This window comes from Nesoenas mayeri, assembly GCF_963082525.1.
Source record: "Nesoenas mayeri genome assembly, chromosome: Z".
In the NCBI taxonomy this organism is placed as follows: Eukaryota; Metazoa; Chordata; class Aves; order Columbiformes; family Columbidae; genus Nesoenas; species Nesoenas mayeri.
The window spans coordinates 70,159,481-70,180,629 of NC_137542.1; the positions used below are offsets into that span (position 1 = coordinate 70,159,481).

Consider the following 21,149-nt stretch of genomic DNA (forward strand, 5'->3'; position numbering starts at 1 on the left):
TCTCAGAGCAGTTTTTTATAATCTCATATTTAAGTCACTCTCACTCGGCAAACTAAACAAGTAAAAAAGTCCTCTATCTTAATTAATGACAATCTCTTGCAGTATAAGACGGTAGATAGCACATTGTGTAAGGCAAGGAAAGAATCCCTTAATCTGACTACTAATTGTGTTAGGTTGGGAACTTTGGTGCTGTGGGTGGACTTCCAAGCAACATGGTAGATGAAGGCCGAAAGTCAACCTTGTTTAAGGTGTTGTATCATTCATATTTTCTTGATTAATTAAAAAAAATGGTAAATACAACCATCAGAGAACTAATCAGTCTGCCACCTAATGACATTGATCAATAATTGTGTACTTTGGTATAGGTGGCTCCTAGGCAGAGATTTGAAGCTGTTTTTGTCATTGGTGTAGACAAGAGCTGCACAGAAATTGTTAAAATGAAAGCTCTGAAGTCAACAAAGTTTGGGGTTGCAGTACTATGTGGTTTTTCTTTTTTGAAGTTCAACTACATTGAATCTTCCTCTGAAAGACAGACATCTGTTCAGTGCTTGTATCCAAGTCTCACATTTTCTTTTCTTTTCTTTTCTTTTCACAAAACCAAAGATTCCACCTGAAAAAGTAACTTTCAAGGAAGATGTTCATGAAGCCAGGCATACATAGACTTAGGATGCTATTGCCTGGATGCAGAAGATATGTTGTGGTTTGGCCAAGCTGATGCAGACTTTTATAGTAAAACAAAAGAGGACTTGGCCCACGTGATGGGGGAAGCTAACTTAGAGCCTTCTGGAGGTCTTAATGACCTTAAATGTCATTAATTAATGAAAGATATAGAGCGAACAAAGTGCTGACCATCACTCTGTTAGGCAAATTCATGTTACATGTAATGGACTAGGAGTCAGTGGACTTAGATGTGGGATGCCTGGTTCCTGAATGCCAAATTGCTTTATTTGGGCAGCAAATATGAGAACAGGATCGAGCTCCCCTTGCGCTGGATGTGAAGCTAGATGTCCACTCTAAGGGGCACACTCAATGCAGCTCCTTGCATGCTCAGCAGGGAGGCAGATGCCTCCATGGTTCAGTCAAGCAATCTTAAAATACATGTCTGAGTTATGTCAGAGGAATCACCATCAGACAAAAGGCCAAGTGAACACTTCTGACTGGTAGGTGACCAGCATCAGCTGGGGTAGAGTCATCCTGCATCTTTAGTTTCAGTGGCATTACTGTGGTAGCAACAAGTGCAGTGTAAGGATGTCAGGGCGTCAAGGGCGCATCACTGGTGAGCAAAGGCAATTGCAGATTCTGAGACATCTGCAGGCAGCAAGCATTTTTACCTTTTATTTTTGAGTGATATGCGTCCTTTTTCATTATAAGTTGCACTCCAGGTGAAGAACCACTATTTTGGAGCTGGCAGACCATAAGAATCTGACACCTAAAATTAGCTAAAAAGCACACTTCTATTCGGGTTTTGGTTTGACAGGTTTCAAAATCTATTTGTGTAAAATAAAATTCCTCCAGAAGTATCTGTTTCTCTCTGTTGATTATAATAGAAACTTTTAGATGACAAACACTTAGATGACAACCTCAGACATAGTTCCTTAGCTTCTGGATGTCTCAAATTAGGTGAGACGAGTCCCACCTCAGGTATTCAGTCTAATATTGTTATGGAAATCTCCATTATAATTAATGAAAGGGACAGACATGCCCAGAAGGTGATTTTGCCCATTCTAGCATAGATAGATAAAGGGAAGAATGCACAAATCTCTAGAAATGTCTCTCTCTCTCCTTTTCATAGGAATTCTAGAAGATGTTTAGAATAGATTACAAAAATTTAGACTGTTAAAGCTAGATCAAATTATTTATACTCTCACTTCTTCTCACCTCTGTGCAGAAAATGTAGATAACAACACTGTGCTACTCCTTCCAGGAATTAATTCATAACAAAAGAAATACTGAGGTGCCGTGGTGGGTGAGATGGTGAAAAAGGTGCAACGGTAGTATAGATTTTAAGCCTGTGTACTTTCTGGGTAGGATAGAGGCTACAGTGATTTAGGTATGTGTGATAAAGTGTGGAGGAGAGTTTATTCTGCATGGGTGGATGGACAAGGCTGTATTTTAGATATGTTAGATGTGTTGTGCAGAATGACTCTCCAACATTTGGCAGTTGCCTGGATATGAAGACACGGAGAGAAGGAGACAACCAAGCTGAAGATGATCCCTAGGTAAGAGCATGACTGGCAGGAAGGATGATAATGTTTTCCACAGTGATTAAGAATGGAGACGGAGGAGAAGAGGAGACAGAGTTTGGGAGGAAAAGTTCAAGAGCTCTGTTTTATACATAATGAGCTTGATCTGACAGCTAGACATCCACCAGGAGATGCTGGGAGGACAGGCCATGATTTTTTAGTTTGGACAGGAGTCAGTTCTGCAGTGGAGAAGTTAGATCTGCAAGCTATCACTATAGCAATAGTAGCTGAAATTGTGTTGGTGGGTAGGGCTGCTAGGGACAAGGCTCGCTTGAGGAAGGGAAGAGAAACAAAGTGAGAGAACTGTTTTTGTCTCCATATTCATGGGAAAGAGAGACAGGAGACCACAGTGTAATCAAAGCTGAAGGAGTAGGGCATATAATCATTATAAATACGTGTAAAAGTACATGAAAATTATCATCTCTCATAAATGAGGACATGAAGGTCAAGTAAAACACTACCCTAAAGCTGATGAAGTGATAGGAAAGGAGATTTGAAAAGACTCAAAAAAGCTCTCTTGGCAGGTAGATACAGAAAGAACTTCTGGCCTCCTCAAAAGTAAGGGATTTTGGGAAAGTTATTTCTCAAAGCAATTGATTGTGTGAAAATTGGAAAGTTGTAGACCTGTTTGATGGACGCTTAGGAGAAACAAGGGGCCTTGCACAGAGAAGTGGGCTTGTGACGAGTGACGGTCAGGCACCTGTCCAAGGAAAGGTTAATAAAAAAATCTAAAAAAAAAAAAAGGACAAAAACTTTCATAAAAGAAAGTTGCCTTTTGAAACTATTAGGCAACATATGTTGTGTGAACAGGAAGTCACAGTAGAGCAATAATCCTGACAGCTGTGGAGAAACAGGAGTCTGCCGCAGGAACGAATGGCTCGAGACCTGACAAGAATGATGATGGATGCCCCGTTGGTAGTACACGAGGACAAGGCAAGAGACGTTTAAATTGGCTGAACCACAGGAACAACTTTGAGTTGGCATCGCAGCCGGACAAATGAGGCCAGTCCTAATGGTGAGAGAAATGGGAGGGGGGACTGAAGGAAGATGGCAGCAGTGCACTCCTCCTTTCCAAGGACGAGGGCTGCATCGCCATCTCACCACGAGGTGGCTGCATTTCTCTGTGAACATCCAAGCCCTGAAAGAAGCTGCACACCTTGAAGCATCATGAAAATGAGAACGGGAACAAAGATCACCTGCAGGATTTGGCCCATCTCATCTCAGCGCGTTAAGCGTTTTGAGGACAATGTCTTGAACAAGTGGTGGTCACTTGAGCAGTCCTTGCTAGTCTGCTGAGCTATGGTAGCCCCTGTACCTGCTCATAGCTCATGGGAGATACAAGGAAATGCTATGTAACTTAGCTTATAACGAAGAGGGCTAAATTCATTATTTTCCACTTGCTGTTCCTGCGAGCTAAGAGTTGGTACATGAACTGCTGCTGAGATTCAGCCAGTTCATGGAAACTAGTCAAGCCATGGAAATGCAATTGTGAATCTGGGATGAACATCTAGGAAGGGTTAAAATGTGACACTTTCTCGGATGCCCAGATTTGGTTATTCAAGAACATTTCTAGAAGTCAAATAAGTCAACAGGGAGAATAAAACCCTGACTGATGAAATGGCCAAATTCTTCATTCTTTGCACGTCTTAAGTTCAGTTGATATGAGCAGGATGGAACAGAAATTTGCTCCCAAGTGGTCAAGACATGAGTATTTTTTCTTATCTAAATTGTGCTGAAAATAGGAAGGATAAGGACTGGGGAAAGATAAGGATATTTTGGGTATAGTAGATCTAGATAAAAACCTCAGCTCTCTTCTGGTTTTGTCTGTTTTCTCTCACTTCTCTCTCACCTCTGTCACCTGAGTTTGCAAGCTTTTTTGGGACAGGAACTGGCTTTCTGTTACATATTTTTGGTGGTATCACAGCCTGTGGAACTGCAATTCCCGATTTCAGTTTAGACACATTGTCACTTTGGGTCAAAATATGAAAGAAAGTCATTAAAAGTACTGCTTTGACCAGTCTCAGGAAAGGATCAGTACAGGATGTCAGCATCAAGCCCAGCATCTAGTTTTGTTAGAAGGAGTCTTTTAGGGAGAGACTTCTAAAAGTACTGTAATAGTTGAGACCCCCATCTATAAGGAGATTTTATTCAATAGCATCACTGGTAAGTATGCACTATTTTTAGTCTTATTTTTCTAAGATAGGGTTCCAAAAACGAGATCTTGATGATTTGCTACTTTAAGAAACCTCTTCCCCTGTAAAGAATTTTCCATTTTCATCCCTGCAAAGACCTAGAGACAATCTGCCAGTCCTACTTTAAACTTATTTGGACAAATTCATGAATTTACATTAGAGTCTCTTACTGAAAGGAAGATTTTACACTCTTAAATATTTTTATTGAGCTTTCCTGTATCCTTTCCAAGTTGTTGGCATGCTTCTTAGCCTTTCATGATTTACACTGTGAATAATTAGTAATAAAAATAATGTACCAAATAATATACCAAAACATGCTGGACTAGATTATCTTTCCTTTCTGGCAGTGGAATGCCTCACCTTCCTCTGGGTCTGTGTGATAGAGTATAAATATTATTTTGCATAAAAAACACAATTCAATTTCTACTTTCTTCAACTAGCAGGCTTGAAACCTCGTATTACTAGATATTTGTCCAAGTGGAATGATCCCTCCAGTGTTTCCTAGAAGACCTAGTAGTTGGTCTATCTTTCAAAAGTTGGATGTAGGGGATCATATTTATGCTCCTCACCATGTGAATTGTCTCTGGCTTCTAGTACCATCATGTGAACACGCTGTTCTCTGCTGAATGCTGACAAAAAGTTCTTTATCCTTAATCTAGAGGCAGGGACTCTTTGGGGAGGAAAAACAAAGAAGCCCTTAGACACAAATTTCTGCTTGTTTTATGTCTCTGAAACTTGAAAGGTCACTCTCATGGTGAGTTTGACCCAATGTTTTTGGCTCCTGTGAACTGTATGTCTTTTTTTTTTCAAGTCATCTAAGCTGCTGGTGACAGAACACAAGACCCCTTGGGGCTCTGCACCTGGGTGCAATGACAGTGTCATCCTGGCCTTTCCACTGATGAGTTAAGCACACCCAGGGCCCTGCATGCCTGAGCTGTGATCCATCCTTCCTGGAAGATGAGTTGCAGAGCACAGATAAATTATCCTATCAGCCCACAGGGCAGCAGAAGGCTGGTCTGATCCTGACTTGCCCGTGTCACAGAGCTACTCACCGGCATTGTCTGGCTGCCATGCAGGGCATTGATGGCTGCTTGGGCCTCCGCGTGTGAAGAGTATTTCACAAATGCACACCCTGGAAGAGGAAAAAGAACATAAGAAAGGTTGCATAGGTACCATGAAAGTCCATCTAGCTGGGTACTGTGTCCTCAGAATTGGCAAATAAAGATGCTGGAAGAGAAAGTACAAAAATGTGCCGTCGGTTATTCTTTCGCAAAGTCCGGTCCTCATCAGCCTGAGCACCTCTGAAGGTGAAGCTGCATCCAGAATTCCCACCCTGCTTGTAACGGGCACTGATGAACACAAACTTAGCAACTACATTTTGAGTCCTCTTATGTTTTGACCTCCACATCTGCCCATGGCAGAATAGTTCACAGTTTTATAATTTATTGGGTGAAAATTAGTTTCCTTTTCTTTGTGTTATGAGAAACAGTAAGGAAGTCTGTAAGAAAGCTACACATGCTTATTACAAGCAACCAAATGTCAACTGCACAGAGGTTATTCAGGTTACTTCAAAACACAGCTACCTTATCATATCACTGTCTAATAGAGAGCTCCATGATATAGTGCTCAGAGCTTGTCTGGGCTCCAAGCAGCCCTGGTCTGAGAAAGGATAAGATAGCTTCTGATGAAGAAGCTGGGATGAAAGAGATCTGCTTGTGTTGTTTGCAATCTTACCACAACCAAAATATGAATCTTGGTCTTTCACAGCTGCAGGGTCAGTGACTTCACAGGTGTTCTCTGCTGGACATCAGAGAAATGTAGGGAGTGCTTCCCTGGCCTGCATTGCCATGTGAAAAATCCCACACAAAACTCTTACATAAGGGTTTAGGGCAGAAAGGTGCATTTATGAATATGTGCTGGAGTGCAGAAATGATCAACACTTCAAAGGGTCACATGCACCACGAGAGTAGGGGAAAACATTGCTAACACTCTTAGCTACAAGCACACTGACTCAGAGAGAGGAAGAGTAATTTCCATATGCTAAGGCGTTTTTTGGAACAGATTGGGAGAGATCTGAGAAGTTCTGGCTTCCATCCCCTTCTATTACTACCAAAGACTTTTGAGCTTTTAATCAATTTGCAAAGCCCTATCTGTTTCCTTAAAGGGGTGCAGATCACTGCACAGGGGTCACCAGTCCTGACAATGGGACGGCTTGCCTTTATCCCCTTTGCAGAATCTTTATAAGGTCCACACACCCTTATGAACCCTGCAGTGCAGGCTGAAAACTGCATCATTAGAACACCCCACTTGCAAGGTAGAAGAATGAGCCCCAAAAGTCCTCAGAATAATTCCTGCAGACTGACAGAAGTGAGACTGAAGAAAGCAGTGACACCCCATTCTAAAAATAATACACACATATGAAATTAGAGTACAGTTAGGAACCTTCACTTTATATTACCCCCTCAACACTATGCTCAGACTGTATTTCAGGAAAAAACCTAACAATTGTTGCTAATAGTTGGATCTAATTTATAAGGAGCTGAGAGGAGACAATCACGAGAAAATGAGATAGATAAACTTCAGCTGGAAACAATAGGGATCAATTATGACATAATCGCAGCCCAGCATTCCCAGGCTCCTGAGATACTGCGCCTTCCTCTTCATTAATCAGAGATAATCCAGAATTAGGGTGTTTAATTATTTGCAGAGATTCTTTTGTACTTTCTGCCTCTAAAAAGAAGATGCTGATTAGCAAATATACAAAAGCTTTCCAGCTCCAGTCAACCATTGCATTTAGAGCAGGATTTTTGGCTGCAGTGTTGCTGTCATGTTGAAGGCTTCACTCTCTTCAGGTGAAATTCACCCCTGTGATGAGGAACCTGATGGATCGGTGGAGCTGGATAAAGGTGGGAATGAAGGGAGCAGCAGGTATTTATCTTGTTTAATGCCTAAGATGCTAATGGGATCCCTCCTACTGCTTCCAGTAAGTTTTGAGGTAGTCAGACAAGTGACAACTCAGCTTTTACTGGTATATGGTAGTAAGGTGATAGCAGAGATCCTAATATTTTGGCCCTTCTGTTTGTGTGTTCAACAGGATGGCTTCTGTACACAATAGCAAATGTGAATATAGTCTTCTTCCCTCCTATTTTCAACAAAGCTGACTCCAGGACCTCATTAGCTGAGGATACAAGTCATGCCACCCTCCTCAGAACAATGGTGTGCCTTTGACACGAGCAGATCTGGACTTTGAAGGGATTTTGACACACAGAGAGATATATAACCTGTGCTGAACAGGGAGATACATGTGTTCAAATGTTTTTTCTTTCCCTGTGTCCAGATTACAGAGCTGAAAGTGCTGCCCTGACTGTCTTGTCAGCTTAGAGGAGAATGCAGAGTCAGGGCCTGAGGTTATAATTGCAGAGAGTGTTAAGACTCCTCTTGTGGAACTTCTGGTGCTGTGGGAAATCTTTCTGAGTTACTGAAGTAGACAACTGCTGAACGGAGAAAATATAGAGTGGGGGCGGGCGGGTGAGAAAAAAGGCTGTCCAGAGAGCATCAGTGCAGACCCTGTGGGTCCTGCTGGTTTGCTGAACGCGATCCACTTCAGCTTCTTCATCTGAGGATTCCTGCACTGCTGGCCGCACACAGGTCAGCTTTACCCACTGGGGTATGGGAGGGCTCCTTCCCCTCCCATCTTATCCTACGTTCACCTTCAGACAGGGAAATGCCTCAATCCCAGCTCTTCTGCTACCTGGTTGCATGGTCCAGCCACCACGCCTACCCTTGCGTGACTCATGTAGGGGACACTTCTGCAGCCCCATGGCTCAGGACATCACCCATGGCTTCTGGAAAGGCTCAGGCAGCTTTCTGTCTGTGGCTGGACTGTGGTGGCATTCAGGTTGGAGGACGGGACCTACCTTCTCAGAGCAGTGCTTGCACTGAAGTACCCAGAGGACTCACCACAGGGATGCCTGGTGGGACTTTGTGTAATGGGTTGGGTAGGATTGAAGTGTATGGGATCTGGTTGCTATACGGCACTTAGACAATCTGCTTAAATCTCATTTTAGGTGGAATTTAAGCCTTATGGGTTTTACCCAAAATAAGTAGCTCACAAGCAATGTGTGTCACATATTGGTTTCTGGCAGATGGAAAACATTGCAGACTGGGAATAACTTTGTGGGAGTTGTGGCTCGCCTGACTGTCTCCTAAGATAAGGGCACCAGCCTCAAGTTTTCTGTTGGATTGACTGCTCTGTGTGCGTGTGTGCGTGTATGTAGCTGTGTGTGTGTAAATTAGGAGCTTCACATTCTGAGTAAATAGCAGCAGCAAATGGAAGCTGGTAATATTAACTCTGTCAAGGCTCAGTATTGATCCTGAACAGCTCAGTGAAATGCAAGCCTGAGACTACAGCCCGCTAGCACTAATAATTAAACTGGTTAGCAATATGGAGCTGCCACTCAGACTCAGACTTATAATGAAAATGTTTAAAGTAAAAAAATAAAAAAAAAGAAAAAAGAGAAAAAGATGGAGAAAATATGAATACAAGTCTGTGGGTTGGATCTCCTTTGGACCCTGTTTCTTACAGATGTCAGATCTTATTGCCTCTATTATTACTCTGTTTAAATCCTTTGTCATTAGATTTTATTCAGTACAATTCCAGGTGGATGCAGACAGACTTATTTTTTTTTCCCACAATTTACTGATTTTTTCAGTGAACAGAGTCCTTAACTGCCAACCATTATGGTGGCTGGACCTCTTCTAGGCTAAGCTAGCCTACTGCTTTCTAGTAGGGCAGCCCCAACCTTTGGGTGTCATGATACTAAAGCAGCCATACAAATGAAGAAAGGCACCCACAGTTTATTTTCAACCATTTATATCACGAAGTCTGAGCTTTGCTGACTTATATCAAACAGCAGTCCTTTAATGCTGTTGCGAGGCCTTTTTTGGCCACCAGTGATTTTATGGAATAGCAATATCTTTCTCCAGTGTATCACTGTGATTTGAATTTTTTGCCTCCCTGTTGTAAAAATATGCTGGTTGATATTGTCACATGTCAAAATATCCAGTGAGATATGAACTGTATCAGTAAGACTGGTCTCCTGTCTGGTGCTGCACATTCCAGCACAGTTTATGATATATTATACGCAGATCAATATTTAATGGACACATTATACTGTCAAGAGAAGAGGGTTTCCTATTCAAATTGAAGTTACTTTATCTAGAGACTGACAGGGAAAAAAATGACCTTTCGATTCAAAAGACAAACCTCATTCTTGCACCTGAGCTATAGCAAAGGATCTTTTGTCCTATCCAGGTAACAAGTGATGCCAAAAAGTAGCAGAAGGAGGTAAGGCAACCAGTTTTGCAATGAAGCATTTGCATGTTTCAGACAGTAGATATCTGCTGAGTGTAATATTTAAATCAGCACCTGTACCCTTGCAATTATGATCGTTGTCTGGTGTGTATCTATGGAAAGACCAGCTGAAGAAGTGGAAAACCTGGGGCTGTTGGGTGATAAATAAGTGGAAGCAATAGAGCTGGAAAGTCAAGATGTAAAGTAGCAATCTTGGCTCTGCTTAAAGAAAGAGTTGACTTGTTCAATGGGTTGAGGAGAGCACATCCTGAGTGAATGTGAAGGCCTTGTGTTTGTAGGGGAGGCTCTGCCCTGTAAGCAAACAGCATTAGACACCAGTTTGTACTCAATGAGCCATAGCTCATCAAGGGGCATGTGATGTTAAGTGCGATCATCTTTTTCCTCTCATGCACAAGCAGACAGTGACCAGCAAAGGAATGGCCTCCCTTGGCAAATGTAAGAGATGTTGTCCTGGAGGATACCTGATGACTTTATTACACCAGAAAATTATACATATGCTGAGACCGGTTCTAGTCTGACACTAAAGACAGAGTGTGCCACTAGCCATCACCTTACCTTTGCTGTTGCCATCGGGTCCCCGAAGGATTGTGCACTCCTCGATGTTGCCAAAGGCCTCGAATAGCCTGCGCACGTCATCTTCTGACTGCTGCTTATTGAGCATGCCCACAAAGAGTTTTCTGTCTTCTGGAACAAAATAAAGAGATGCTTACCATATTTCAGGAGGGATGTGAAAGCCAAGATGGCTCAGTATCACATGCAAAACAAATGGTGATTTCATTGAGGTGACATATTTCAGAAGCTGTTAGTCATTTCAGGTAGCTGGCTCGAAAAACCTTAATAGCATCTGACTTTCAAGGAGTACTTGAAAATAATTTGGCATTTTTTAAAAAATAAAGGTCCAAAACCACAGAAATATCAAAACTTTCAACTGCTTCTCAAAATCTAGGCACCAAAATCTTCCAAATCAGCTTTTTATGATCATTTTTTGCAGTCAGCTTGCAATAACTGAAATGACAACAGTGCTCAAACTGTGATCCAAGAGGAATGCAGATAAAGATAGCATATAGAAACAAAGTCCATATGAAAAATAACATAAGTTAGTAGCCATCGCAATACTAAATAAGTTGCAGGAAAAAAATGTTTAACAAAAGCTGTTTTAAATCAGGATATAACAGAAGCCACAGCCTGTAAATGGAGATTTGTCATTCATACCCACTCGCAGACACATCCTTAAAGTTTGGATGAGTTTTTTAATATATATTGAAGGCTCATGTGAAATAAGCCCTAAGTTTTTGAAACATATATTGTTTTTTGAAACATATATTGATTTTTGAAAGATAAAGTTAACTTATTTGATTACTATTATGTGAGGGAGCTCAAGCAGGTGGCATTTCATGTCAAAGTAGGTCATGGTCTGCTAATAGATAATTGTATTTTGAATGAGAGAGACTATTTATACCTAGATTTGTAACAAGTATTGAGATTTTCAATCTACAACAAAACACTTTCAGAAAATTTTGGTGAAAACAGACCAAACTAATGCTTGCTGAGTTGGCAGAAAGATTTCAGAGAGCACTGAGTGATGCCTTTAGACTAGGTTTGTGTTCAGAGACTAATACCATTACACCAGAAAAAAAAAAAAAGAAATTTACATAGTTTACATCGTGTATGTAAACAGGCCATTTGCACATGATTCATAAATGTCTTATTTATCATTCATTAAACACTATGTAAATGTGTGAACCAAGTTTTTTTTTTTCAGAGCAGTTTACAGAGCAGATGTAACCAATTTGAATAAATATATGTAAATAAATAAATAAATAGTTTGATTTTTTTAATTTATTTTTTTAAATGCACATGTTAACCTAAAGCTGAACAAAACATTGGTTTGCAACAATCCTTTTCTGGCTGACTAATTGGGCAATTTATGTCACTTTTGTTCACTAAGAAATCATTGGTGTAGGCAATCTGTTCTGCTTCAACCAATGTTTGATCAAAATTTCCCTCTCCAAGATGCACCTGCAAATTGGCAAATTACTTTACAGCCTTGGATGAGGATAATTTTTCATGCAGCGGATATCGAGTGAGGATATTAAGAGCTTTCAATCCTGCAGTGGAGTTATCCACATGTACTGTCCACAGAAAATGAGGACTTACGTTGCCTTCAGTTAGGCAGCTGAAATGGTAGGAAAAATGAGTTGAGGAGGGTATATACACGTTTCTGACAAGAGGGACAAAACAGAGATAGCCTTCTGATAGACACATTAAAAGAAATATGTCTACTTTATGTTGAACTTGACCAAACAAAGGGACTTTTTGGGGTCTTTGCTGGCAACACAAAGTTCAGTTTTTAAGGATGCACAAAGCCCTAACACTGTGTGAGCTGTCCCCACCTCAAGAGCAGCTGCTTTGGACATCCGAAAGGTTTGTTTTCTTGATGGCCAAACTGATGTGCAAAAGAAACTCTCAGAGGTGAGGTATAAGCCTTAGAGAAGCAATTGATTGTGTGCTCTCTGGGGCATCTTTCAGTCTAGGGCCAAACAAAGCCTTGGAGAAAGAGTCCAGTCTAAGCTCCAGCAGCTGTGCAGACATTGGAGCAAAACCCACCCAGTGAATGAGACCAGCTGTACTGGCAGATGTTTTAGGAAGGCAGCAGAGAAGTGGGACAAACTGAGAACACTACCAGCAAAAGCCTTTCCCTAGGAAGTTCGTGTCTAGTAAATACTTCCAGCACAGAAGAAGTGTCTGTTAAATTGTACTTTATACAGTTTCCCCTGTTTCAAATAAGCTGCATCAGCAAAAGCACTCCTATAGCTGTGTAGCTGTATTTTCACCAGGCTTTTTGCTAATGTGAAAGTATCATTTAAAAAAAATCACATCCCTCCTCTGTCAGCAAAACTCCCTAGTGTGGAACTGGCCTGAAACTACCTTATCTGGTTGAGTTTATGCAAAGCTTAAACCAGGTGTTTTAGGAAGCACGTTTTAGAAATTATTATTATTTTTTTTTTTATTATTATTATTTTTTTTAATTTTAGCCAGCTTTTCTGCATCTCTGCAGGACAACAGGAGTGGTGATGCCTGTCCCCTGAACTGACTGGTAGAAGACGTGGTGCTTTTGTGAGCTGCCCACAAGGTGGCCATCAGCCCACCAGGAACAGGCTCTGCCAAGAGTGAGAACCACCTTCCCCAGGGTCTGCTGGTTTAGTTGCTCCAGGGCAAGTGGCATGAAGGGGGTCTCCATGGCCAGCCAGGGTCCAGCACTGCCTGGTCATCACCTCCAGCCCTGTCTCCAAGCCAGTGCCCTATCTCTCTCCCCTGAAAAGCTGTGCCTTGGGTTGCCAGGGGAATCATTTGTCACATCTGCTGTCTCAGAAATTTACACAAATCACACACTCGGCAGATAAAAAATGAGTCAGTTTAACAAGCTTTTTTCTTCTAACAAAGTGCTGCATTTACCTTTCACATCCCAGCTCTGCCAGGGGCATCGGTACTGTGTTCTAACAATGCCCTTCACACATCTCAGGTGGGAAGAAAGAGGGAGAAGTCCAGCAGCTGAGACTATTCAGCACGTTCCTGGTCTTGGCTAATGATTTTATTCTCTAATGGGCTTGTATATGACTCTGACATGCTGAGTCCCCCCACATGATGCTCTTCCAGGTTCCAAACAAAAAGCCAACATGCCATGCAGTGGGGCAAGTCCTTTGTAAGAATGTCCAGACAAATCCACGAGATTTGCCAGAATAGAATGAAGAGAGGACATGCTGGCATCAGTGGGATGTGTCTGAGCATGTATGCACACCAGAGGTGCTCCCTACCAGACTTCTCCAGTGTCCTTGAGTGAGAACAGAGGGCAGTACCTTGCTATACATCACTCAGGCCACTCTACATCCTATAGAAACCAGAGGTATAGTCTGCCTGGGGCAGTCCCTTGATCAAGATGTCCCTGATCTCTTTCTGTTTGTAGGGTGTAAGGCCTTCCCCTACCACCTATGTTCCACCCATACAACCCTGCTGAGTTCCATGCTTCCTTTTCTTTCAGTGAGGGACCATCCTAAATCTGCGTGTCTTAGGATCCACATCTGAACTCCAGAGAACTGAACAGACTCAGAGCTTATGCCCTGCCTCTATGTCCAAGCTCAATGCTATCATTTCCATTTCAGATTATGTAAAAAACCTTCAGACTATGCCCACCAAGACCTCAGTCCCAGGGCAAAGTGAACACACTGTCAAGGAGAACAGAAACACCACTGTCCGGGGGCAGAAGAGAAGCACATAAAGAAGCCAGGCAAAAGTGCATGATCTGGGATGTCTCCAAGGTGAACAGTGGATATGACCACCCTGGAGAGGAGGAGACTGAGAGAAGATCTCATCACAGCTACAGATTCCTCACAAGGGGAGGAGGAAGGGCAGGCACCAAACTCTTCTGTTTAGTGACCAGTGACAGAACCCAAGGGAATGTCAGGAAGATGTGCCAGGGGAGGTTTAGGTTGCACATTAGGTAGGACGCCCTCTTTACTCAGAGGGTGCTGGACACTGGAACAGGCTCACCAGGGAGGTGTCATGGCCCCAAGCCTGACAGTGTTCAAGGGGAGACTGGACAACACCCTCAGATGCATGGTGTGAACTGTGGGATTGTCCTGTGCAGGGACAGGAGTTGGACTCGATGATCTTCCAGCTCAGGACATTCTATGATTCTACGGTACTATGACTAGCCTTAGCTGGCCCATGGCCAAGGGAGAGGGAGTGGGACCTCACAGTGCCATCCTGTCTAAGACAACAGAGGTGGGCAGCCATGAGGAACAGCTGTTATGTCCTGCCTATGAGGGAAAATGAGACAATGATTATGCAATGTGCCCAAGGGCAGATATGATGAAAACATGTTCTATGCAGCTTCCTCAATGCCACACACAACCACGTGTCAGGCAACAATGCATACCTGAGCATATCCCTTTTGCTTTTTTCAGGGAAGGGCCTGTTCAAATTTCTGTCTATTACACACACCAAAGTGACAGTTCTGGTTTTCATCTCATGCCCATATCTTACATGTTAGTGGAGAAATATCACTACCCTTGCTGTAGAGGCATCCCTCAACAACAGCAATCTGAGCAGTAAGACTGTCCTGCAGTTTGGGGGGTTGAGTGTGGTGTCCATGTAAGCCCCTTCTCCACGCTTTTTTGTTTTTCCTCATTAGTATTCACCCCATTATAAGACTTTTGTCACAACTTGAGTCCACTACGCCTGCTTGGCCAATGGAAATAACCATGGATGGGTATTTCTCTATGCTATGGTGCCTAGAAGAGCCAAGGAGGTTTTTGGCTGGTGTACCATGAGTGACTTGAGGCACTCCCTTCCAAAGTCTACCCTGTTTTCCCATAAACAAACCACGGTAACAATAAGACCCAGCACTCCCCGTTCCTCCGAGAAGGATGGATGGATGGATGGATGGATGGATGGATGGATGGATGGATAAAGGCCACAGCAATGGCAAAACAGAGTTCCCAGAGATGTCCCCTTGCTGACATTTCCAATATGCCCAGGAAACCACTTGACCACTCAGCCAGTGATGGAGGCTTGTGCCTGTCAGGAAAAGCTGGCTGCAAGGTGCAGTGGTGAAGAAATGTAACTTGTCAGATAAATATACAGTGTCTATAAATCTCCCTGGCTGTGTTTATGCGGAGCCTTGGCACATTCCCCAGTGCAAATAGGGGTTAAATTATTCCCTGTTCTATTTGTATTTAAATGTTATGTTTCTATGATAAGCATAAGGCAGAGGTGTCAGACGGGCCCGGGCGAATGAGACGGAATGCGTGAAAGGTGAAATAATAGAGCATTGCAAAACAAGTGCTGAGAGGAGATGGGAAGGGGGGACATGGGAAAGGAGGGGGAGGACGGGCACTAATTAAGGAGACAGAAGGCACAATGAGATGCAAGATGTTTGACCCTCTGCGGAGCAAGAGGACAAGAACAAGAATCACAGCAATTGTGGAGGGACTGGGGGAAAATTAGGGTCACTCACAGAGAGACATGACACAGGTTTGTGTTTATCCAGATAGCTCTCGCTAATGTATGTGTGTGCATGGGGGTACATTTAGATAAGACTATATAAATACACTTGTGTTCTCGTATTCCTCATGCGAAACAAAGAAGTTGAATCTTGTATCAGGAAACTGTAAGCCAGCTTTGCCATCTAGAAGATTGCATCCAAAGCCTTGGAAATAAAGAGGGACAGATCTACCACCTTCATGACCCAGGTTGGTCAGAAGGGTGAAACAGAAGATCACTATAGTCCCTTCTAGCCACAAAACCCCTTATTCTAAAACGTATGAGCCTCCCTGTTTCATTCTTAAGTTCATTGCCAGGGCATCATACATTGATAATTTGTCTGCTTCCTTGTGCGTGAACAGAACTGGCATTTGTGTATTTCTGCATAAGAACAAGCATCTTCTGTATGCGCCTGGTATTCACCAGAGCAGCTCTCTGATGTTACTCGAAGCTGTTGGCTTTCTGAGCATCAGGACCAGGTTGCTGTATGGATTCATTTCAGAAACCAGATGCTAATTAATTCCATTGTTTATATAGCTAATAATTATTTGTCCTTGCTGCTATTCCCCTCCTCCCCAAACATTGCTTGTACACACAGTGAAGGAGCAGCTGCAGAGCCTTGGTCCAGGCACTAGGAAGGCCTTTAAGCTTATCTCCCTGGCACCATGACAGAAAAAACAAGCAGCTTTGAGAAGTTTTCTGGGCAGATGTGGGTAAAGAGAAAATGATGGTGCATAAGACCAAGTGGCACATCTACCAGAGAGGTTGCAAGAGGCAGAGCAGATATTCCTTGACCACTCTCCTGACTGGTCCTTGGAGGAGAGGGGAAAGGAGGCAGCTCTGAGGTTGTCCATCATAGAATTGTTTTGGTGGAAGAGAGCTCTAAAGGTCCTCTAGTCCAAGCCCTCTGACATGAGCAGGGACGTCTTCAACTAGATCAGGTTGCTCAGAGCTCCGTTCAGCCTGGCCTGGGAGGTTTCCAGGGATGGGGCATCGACAACCTCTCTCTTCCTTAAATCTAATCTGAATGTACCTTCTTGCAGTTTAGAATAATTACTCTTTCTTCCCTAATTAGGTCCTTCTAGAAAGTCTGTCTCCATCTTTCTCATAGGCCCCTTTTAACTACTGAAAGGCAGCGATACTCTAGGTCTCCCTGGAGTCTGAGCATCCCCAGCTCTCTCAACCTGTCCTCACAGCAGAGATGTTCCAGACCTCTGATCATTGTCATGGCCCTCTTCTTGACTCTCTCCGACAGGCCCATGTCTGTCCTGTACTGAGGGCTCCACAGCTGGACACAGGACTCCAGGTGGGGTCTCACCAGAGTGGAGCAGAGGGACAGAATCACCAGAGTGGAGCAGAGGGACAGGGTGCTGGGCACCCTGTTTTTGATGCAGCCCAAGGTGTGATTAGCCACTGGGATCAAGAATCTGCCAAAGTCAGTCTTGTAAAAAAGAAAGCTATAAACCTGGATTTTTTTTCGGTCATGGACAAGGTATGCCCCTCAGGCCAAAGACTAAAGGAGAATCTATAGAGCAGAGTGCTGAGCCACAGGTGTTCCGAACATTATGGAAGTTTGGGCTGAGCTCTGAACTCAAATGTGCAAGCTGAAACCGGCTCCCTGTTCGAGCCAGAGTGCCCCGTCGCTCCCTCAGCCCCTGCTAATCAGGCGGATCAATAGGCTAAAAGCAGGGCATTTCCTGGGGCCCGGGCTGCACACTCCGATTGCCATTTTCACAGCGGTCCTACAGCTCCGTGATGATGATTACAGCCCTTTCCACAGGGAAAGCGATTACGAATTCTGTTGTAGCTAATTGTAAATTAGCTAATTATCTTCTCCGTGGTACCTTGCTGGAAAATACATGAACCTTGTAAAATGGAGGTGTTTTAAAAATTAGGACAAGGGAAAAAAAAAAAAACAACGATGACCAAAAACCCAACACATTCTGGAAACAACAGAATCCTACTGCTACCTAAGTCCAAAAAATAGCAACCGAATCCTCCTTTCACCTGCCTGGGCTCCTTTTTCCCCTCTTCACTCCCCCCTCCCCATATCAAACAACACTCACAAGGGGCTAATTCTGCTGCAGGCTTTAAAATGTTTGCTGAGTTCACCTGTTCCTTGCAGCTGGGTGTTGTGGGGCATCCCTAATCACATCTTAGCAGGAGAGATTTCTTTGTGCTGATCTCTTCCCCTCCTCCCTCCCTGGTTTGGTTTTACTTAACAGATTCTTTATATCCCATACGTTAGCAGATATGATTGCACAGCTGCCGATCTCCAACTGCTGGAGACAGAGGCTTTGAGACACCCAGGCTAGGGAGAATAACAGCTAATCTGAACAGCTGTGTGATGGGGACAAGCGCAACTGAATATAAACCCAGGTGTGGGAGCATAATTCTCCCACATGAAGAAGGAAGCTTCATCCCACAGGTGCGTTACTCTCCACTGTTGCATCTGAAAAACTTAGTTTGAAGGATTTATCTTGTTTAATTGCTTGGCTGCACTCTAAACCTGGACTTGGACATGGATCCTGTATGGAGACTGAAAGAACAGCTGTAAGAGAGACAGTGGGTCTGTCTGACTAGTCTTCTGCCTCTGGCAATAGCCAGTTGTGGATATCTATGAAAGAGTACAATAACAGGCAAATCTCTCCACATATTCTCCTAGACTCCAGTGCTCTGCAGTTCAGAGAACTCTGAAGTCTGTAGTAGGTTTTTTCATATATAATAGTTTTTGAAGTGTCTATCACATAATCGTTCAGTGGGTTTTTGAACCGATGTGAACTGCAAACATGGACCACATCCTGCAGCAAGATGTTCTGCAGCTTAATCATGTATTGTGATAGAAGCCTCTTCCTTTTGTTTATTTCGAGCATGCCACCAACTATTTTCAATAGACAGGCCCTAGATCTTGTTTTGGAAAAGCATGGAAACCACTCCTGATTCAGTTATGGAAGAGTGGACTCATGAGGTCATACAAGAGCTTCGACAAAACTCTTTTCTGTACATTTCAGACTGGTATTTGGGACTCCTGAGTCCCTTCTCAAGCTGCGCTTTGGATATTGTGGAAGGAAAAATCACTTTTCCCTTAGAGTGGTCCCGTATTCCTGGTACCAGAGAGATGATGACCACGTAGTTACTGTTTCTAAATACTTACAATATATGTTTGTGAAGGACAGCTGCATCAGTGGTAATATGAGCTACATGAATTACTCAACACAAAAGACAGCCTCAGCTTCCCCATCTGCAAAAATGAAGAAGTTGTGCTTGCACCAGGCAAAATTGGGCATTGCTGAGGTTCCTCAGGCAGTGTTTGCCAAAGCCAGGAATACAGGGAGCTTTGGCAGTAATAATGAAAGGCACCTGGCAGGCTGGTGGTCAGAACTGGCTTAACCCTCTGATGGTTTCTATCAGATTTAAGTGGCTGGAGCTTCTCCAGCTCCTTGTTCATGTAAAAGGGGTCCATGGTAGGTGTAAGCAAAGGCAGGGTTTAGTTCTGAATGGAAAGCCTTGCTTTTGCAAATGGCAGCTGTAGATCTTGGAGTCATCTTCCAGGGAGAGATTTGCATGTCCTGCAGTGGTGTGGTCCTTAAAGATAGTGCTACAGTGATCTAGGTGCATGTGTCCAAGAGAACACAGATGTTGGCTGCTGTTGGCCTTATGAGCAACTGGAAAGAAATTTAACATGTTGCCAATGGGTCAACCCCAAAGTCTAAGATTATGTTTTTAAACTAGATGTGTCTGGTTCTATTATCTGCCTGTGGGGTCCGCATCCATGCTACAGTCCTATCTTGCTGAGCAGAGAGACCTGCTTGACAGGAAACTGGAAGAGGTCCTCGGTCTGTGCCAGCTGCTAAACTGTGTCCAGAAGTATTTTGGAAGAGCAAACGTATGAGTAGGATGGATAAAGTGGAGAACTAGGAGAAAAAGTAGAAGGAAATGGAGAAGATGGTTCAGACCAGGGAGATGAACGCAGTTTGAGCTTTGCTGGCCTGTGCTCCTGTGGCAGAACCTGCTGTCTACCTGCACTGAAGTGAAATCCAACCTTAAACCTATAGCACCACTTGGACATTTCATATGAAAGCACACTCAGGCTTCCTCTGTGCGGATAGGTTATGGACAAGACTTGGGCAACAGGCCAAGCAAACCCTGCCATGAAGACATAGTCTGAATGATTCTTTTAACAGCAGACTGTTTTCGTACAGCCGAGAATATTATAACCCCAAGACAAACATCAGTAGTTCTGACTTGCTGAACAGCACCATCACAACTGTCCATTGCCAAGAGATGCTATTCCCTGTGCAGATCTTAAATGACAGGTTTTATGGTGTTTGATATTGAGCTGGGAAAACAACTCGCAATGACCCACTTTATTAGTAGCCCTTGCTTTGGAAAGCTGGTGGTGAGAGCAGTCAAAAACCTAGTGTCATGCAAAGCACAAACACTCTGCATGATTTGTGCCTGGCAGATCATCATTCTTCTGAATTTGTTCATTATCTGAAACATCCATCTGAAATATTTCTTAGAAAGGTTCATGAGGTGATGCTTTTTAGAAAAAGACTCAGGAGTCAAAATCTGATCTTTCTAAATTCAATGCACAGCCCAAACACCCACTTTCTCTTCACCATCCCTTCACAACAGGAAGAATATCTGAATTTAAATCAGCCTTCCAATCATGAAAAAAAAATCATGCCTCTTTCCCTAAATATTAGCAGCCTGTGCTTGCAGTTCCTGTTTCCTGGGAATAACCCCGGAAATGTTAATGGGAGAAAAACACCCAAGGAGACCCAGCATCGAAGTGCGGAGGTGTGCAGTTTTGCTGTAACTAAACTTTGCAGGATTTTCCATGACTGTTTGGGCTTCTTCCTCCTGCAAATCTATGGGTATCTCCATGGCCCAGCTTGCTGGATTTACTGAAGAAGGACATGAAGCAGAAGACTGTCTTGTACTATCAAATGACACCTCAAATGAACACTGAATCATGCTTTTACACTCCTCTTTCAGAGGCGGCTCAGATTTGAATACGACTCCTACAGCCTTTGGTTCTGGGGAATTTAACACATCTTAATTCCTATGTGTAACATCCCCTTTTCACTCTGTGGCCACACAAGGATGAAGCTGAGCCTGAAGGGCCATTTGGTTTTCACGCTCCTTCAGAGCAAAGCTTAGAAGCTTCTTGACAAACTCCGCAGGGTCAGTGGTGTCAAGGCTGGTATGTCAGGAAAATAAGTTTCAGTTCCTAAACTCATCTCACTGGTGACCTGTCGGGGCTTTGAAACCCTGTCTAGAAGCCTAGAAGGC

The 21,149-nt window shown here is 43.2% G+C and overlaps 1 protein-coding gene across 20 annotated transcripts in view; it reads right to left on the reverse strand.

Annotated features, from left to right (window-relative positions):
* The window catches only part of CELF4 (CUGBP Elav-like family member 4), a gene marked incomplete at both ends in the record, with an annotated part of 683,534 nt that overhangs the window by 68,142 nt on the left and 594,243 nt on the right, over positions 1 to 21,149 (reverse strand). For 7 of the 20 annotated variants that reach the window (XM_080362012.1, XM_080362002.1, XM_080362013.1 and 4 more), the window contains 2 exons: positions 5,488 to 5,567; positions 10,365 to 10,490. In XM_080362012.1, the coding sequence (XP_080218138.1) occupies positions 5,488 to 5,567; positions 10,365 to 10,490 (206 nt within the window). Of the gene's footprint in view, positions 1 to 5,487; positions 5,568 to 10,364; positions 10,515 to 21,149 lie in introns of all 20 variants that reach the window. The other 13 variants (XM_080362010.1, XM_080362001.1, XM_080362008.1 and 10 more) reach the window with 2 other exon arrangements.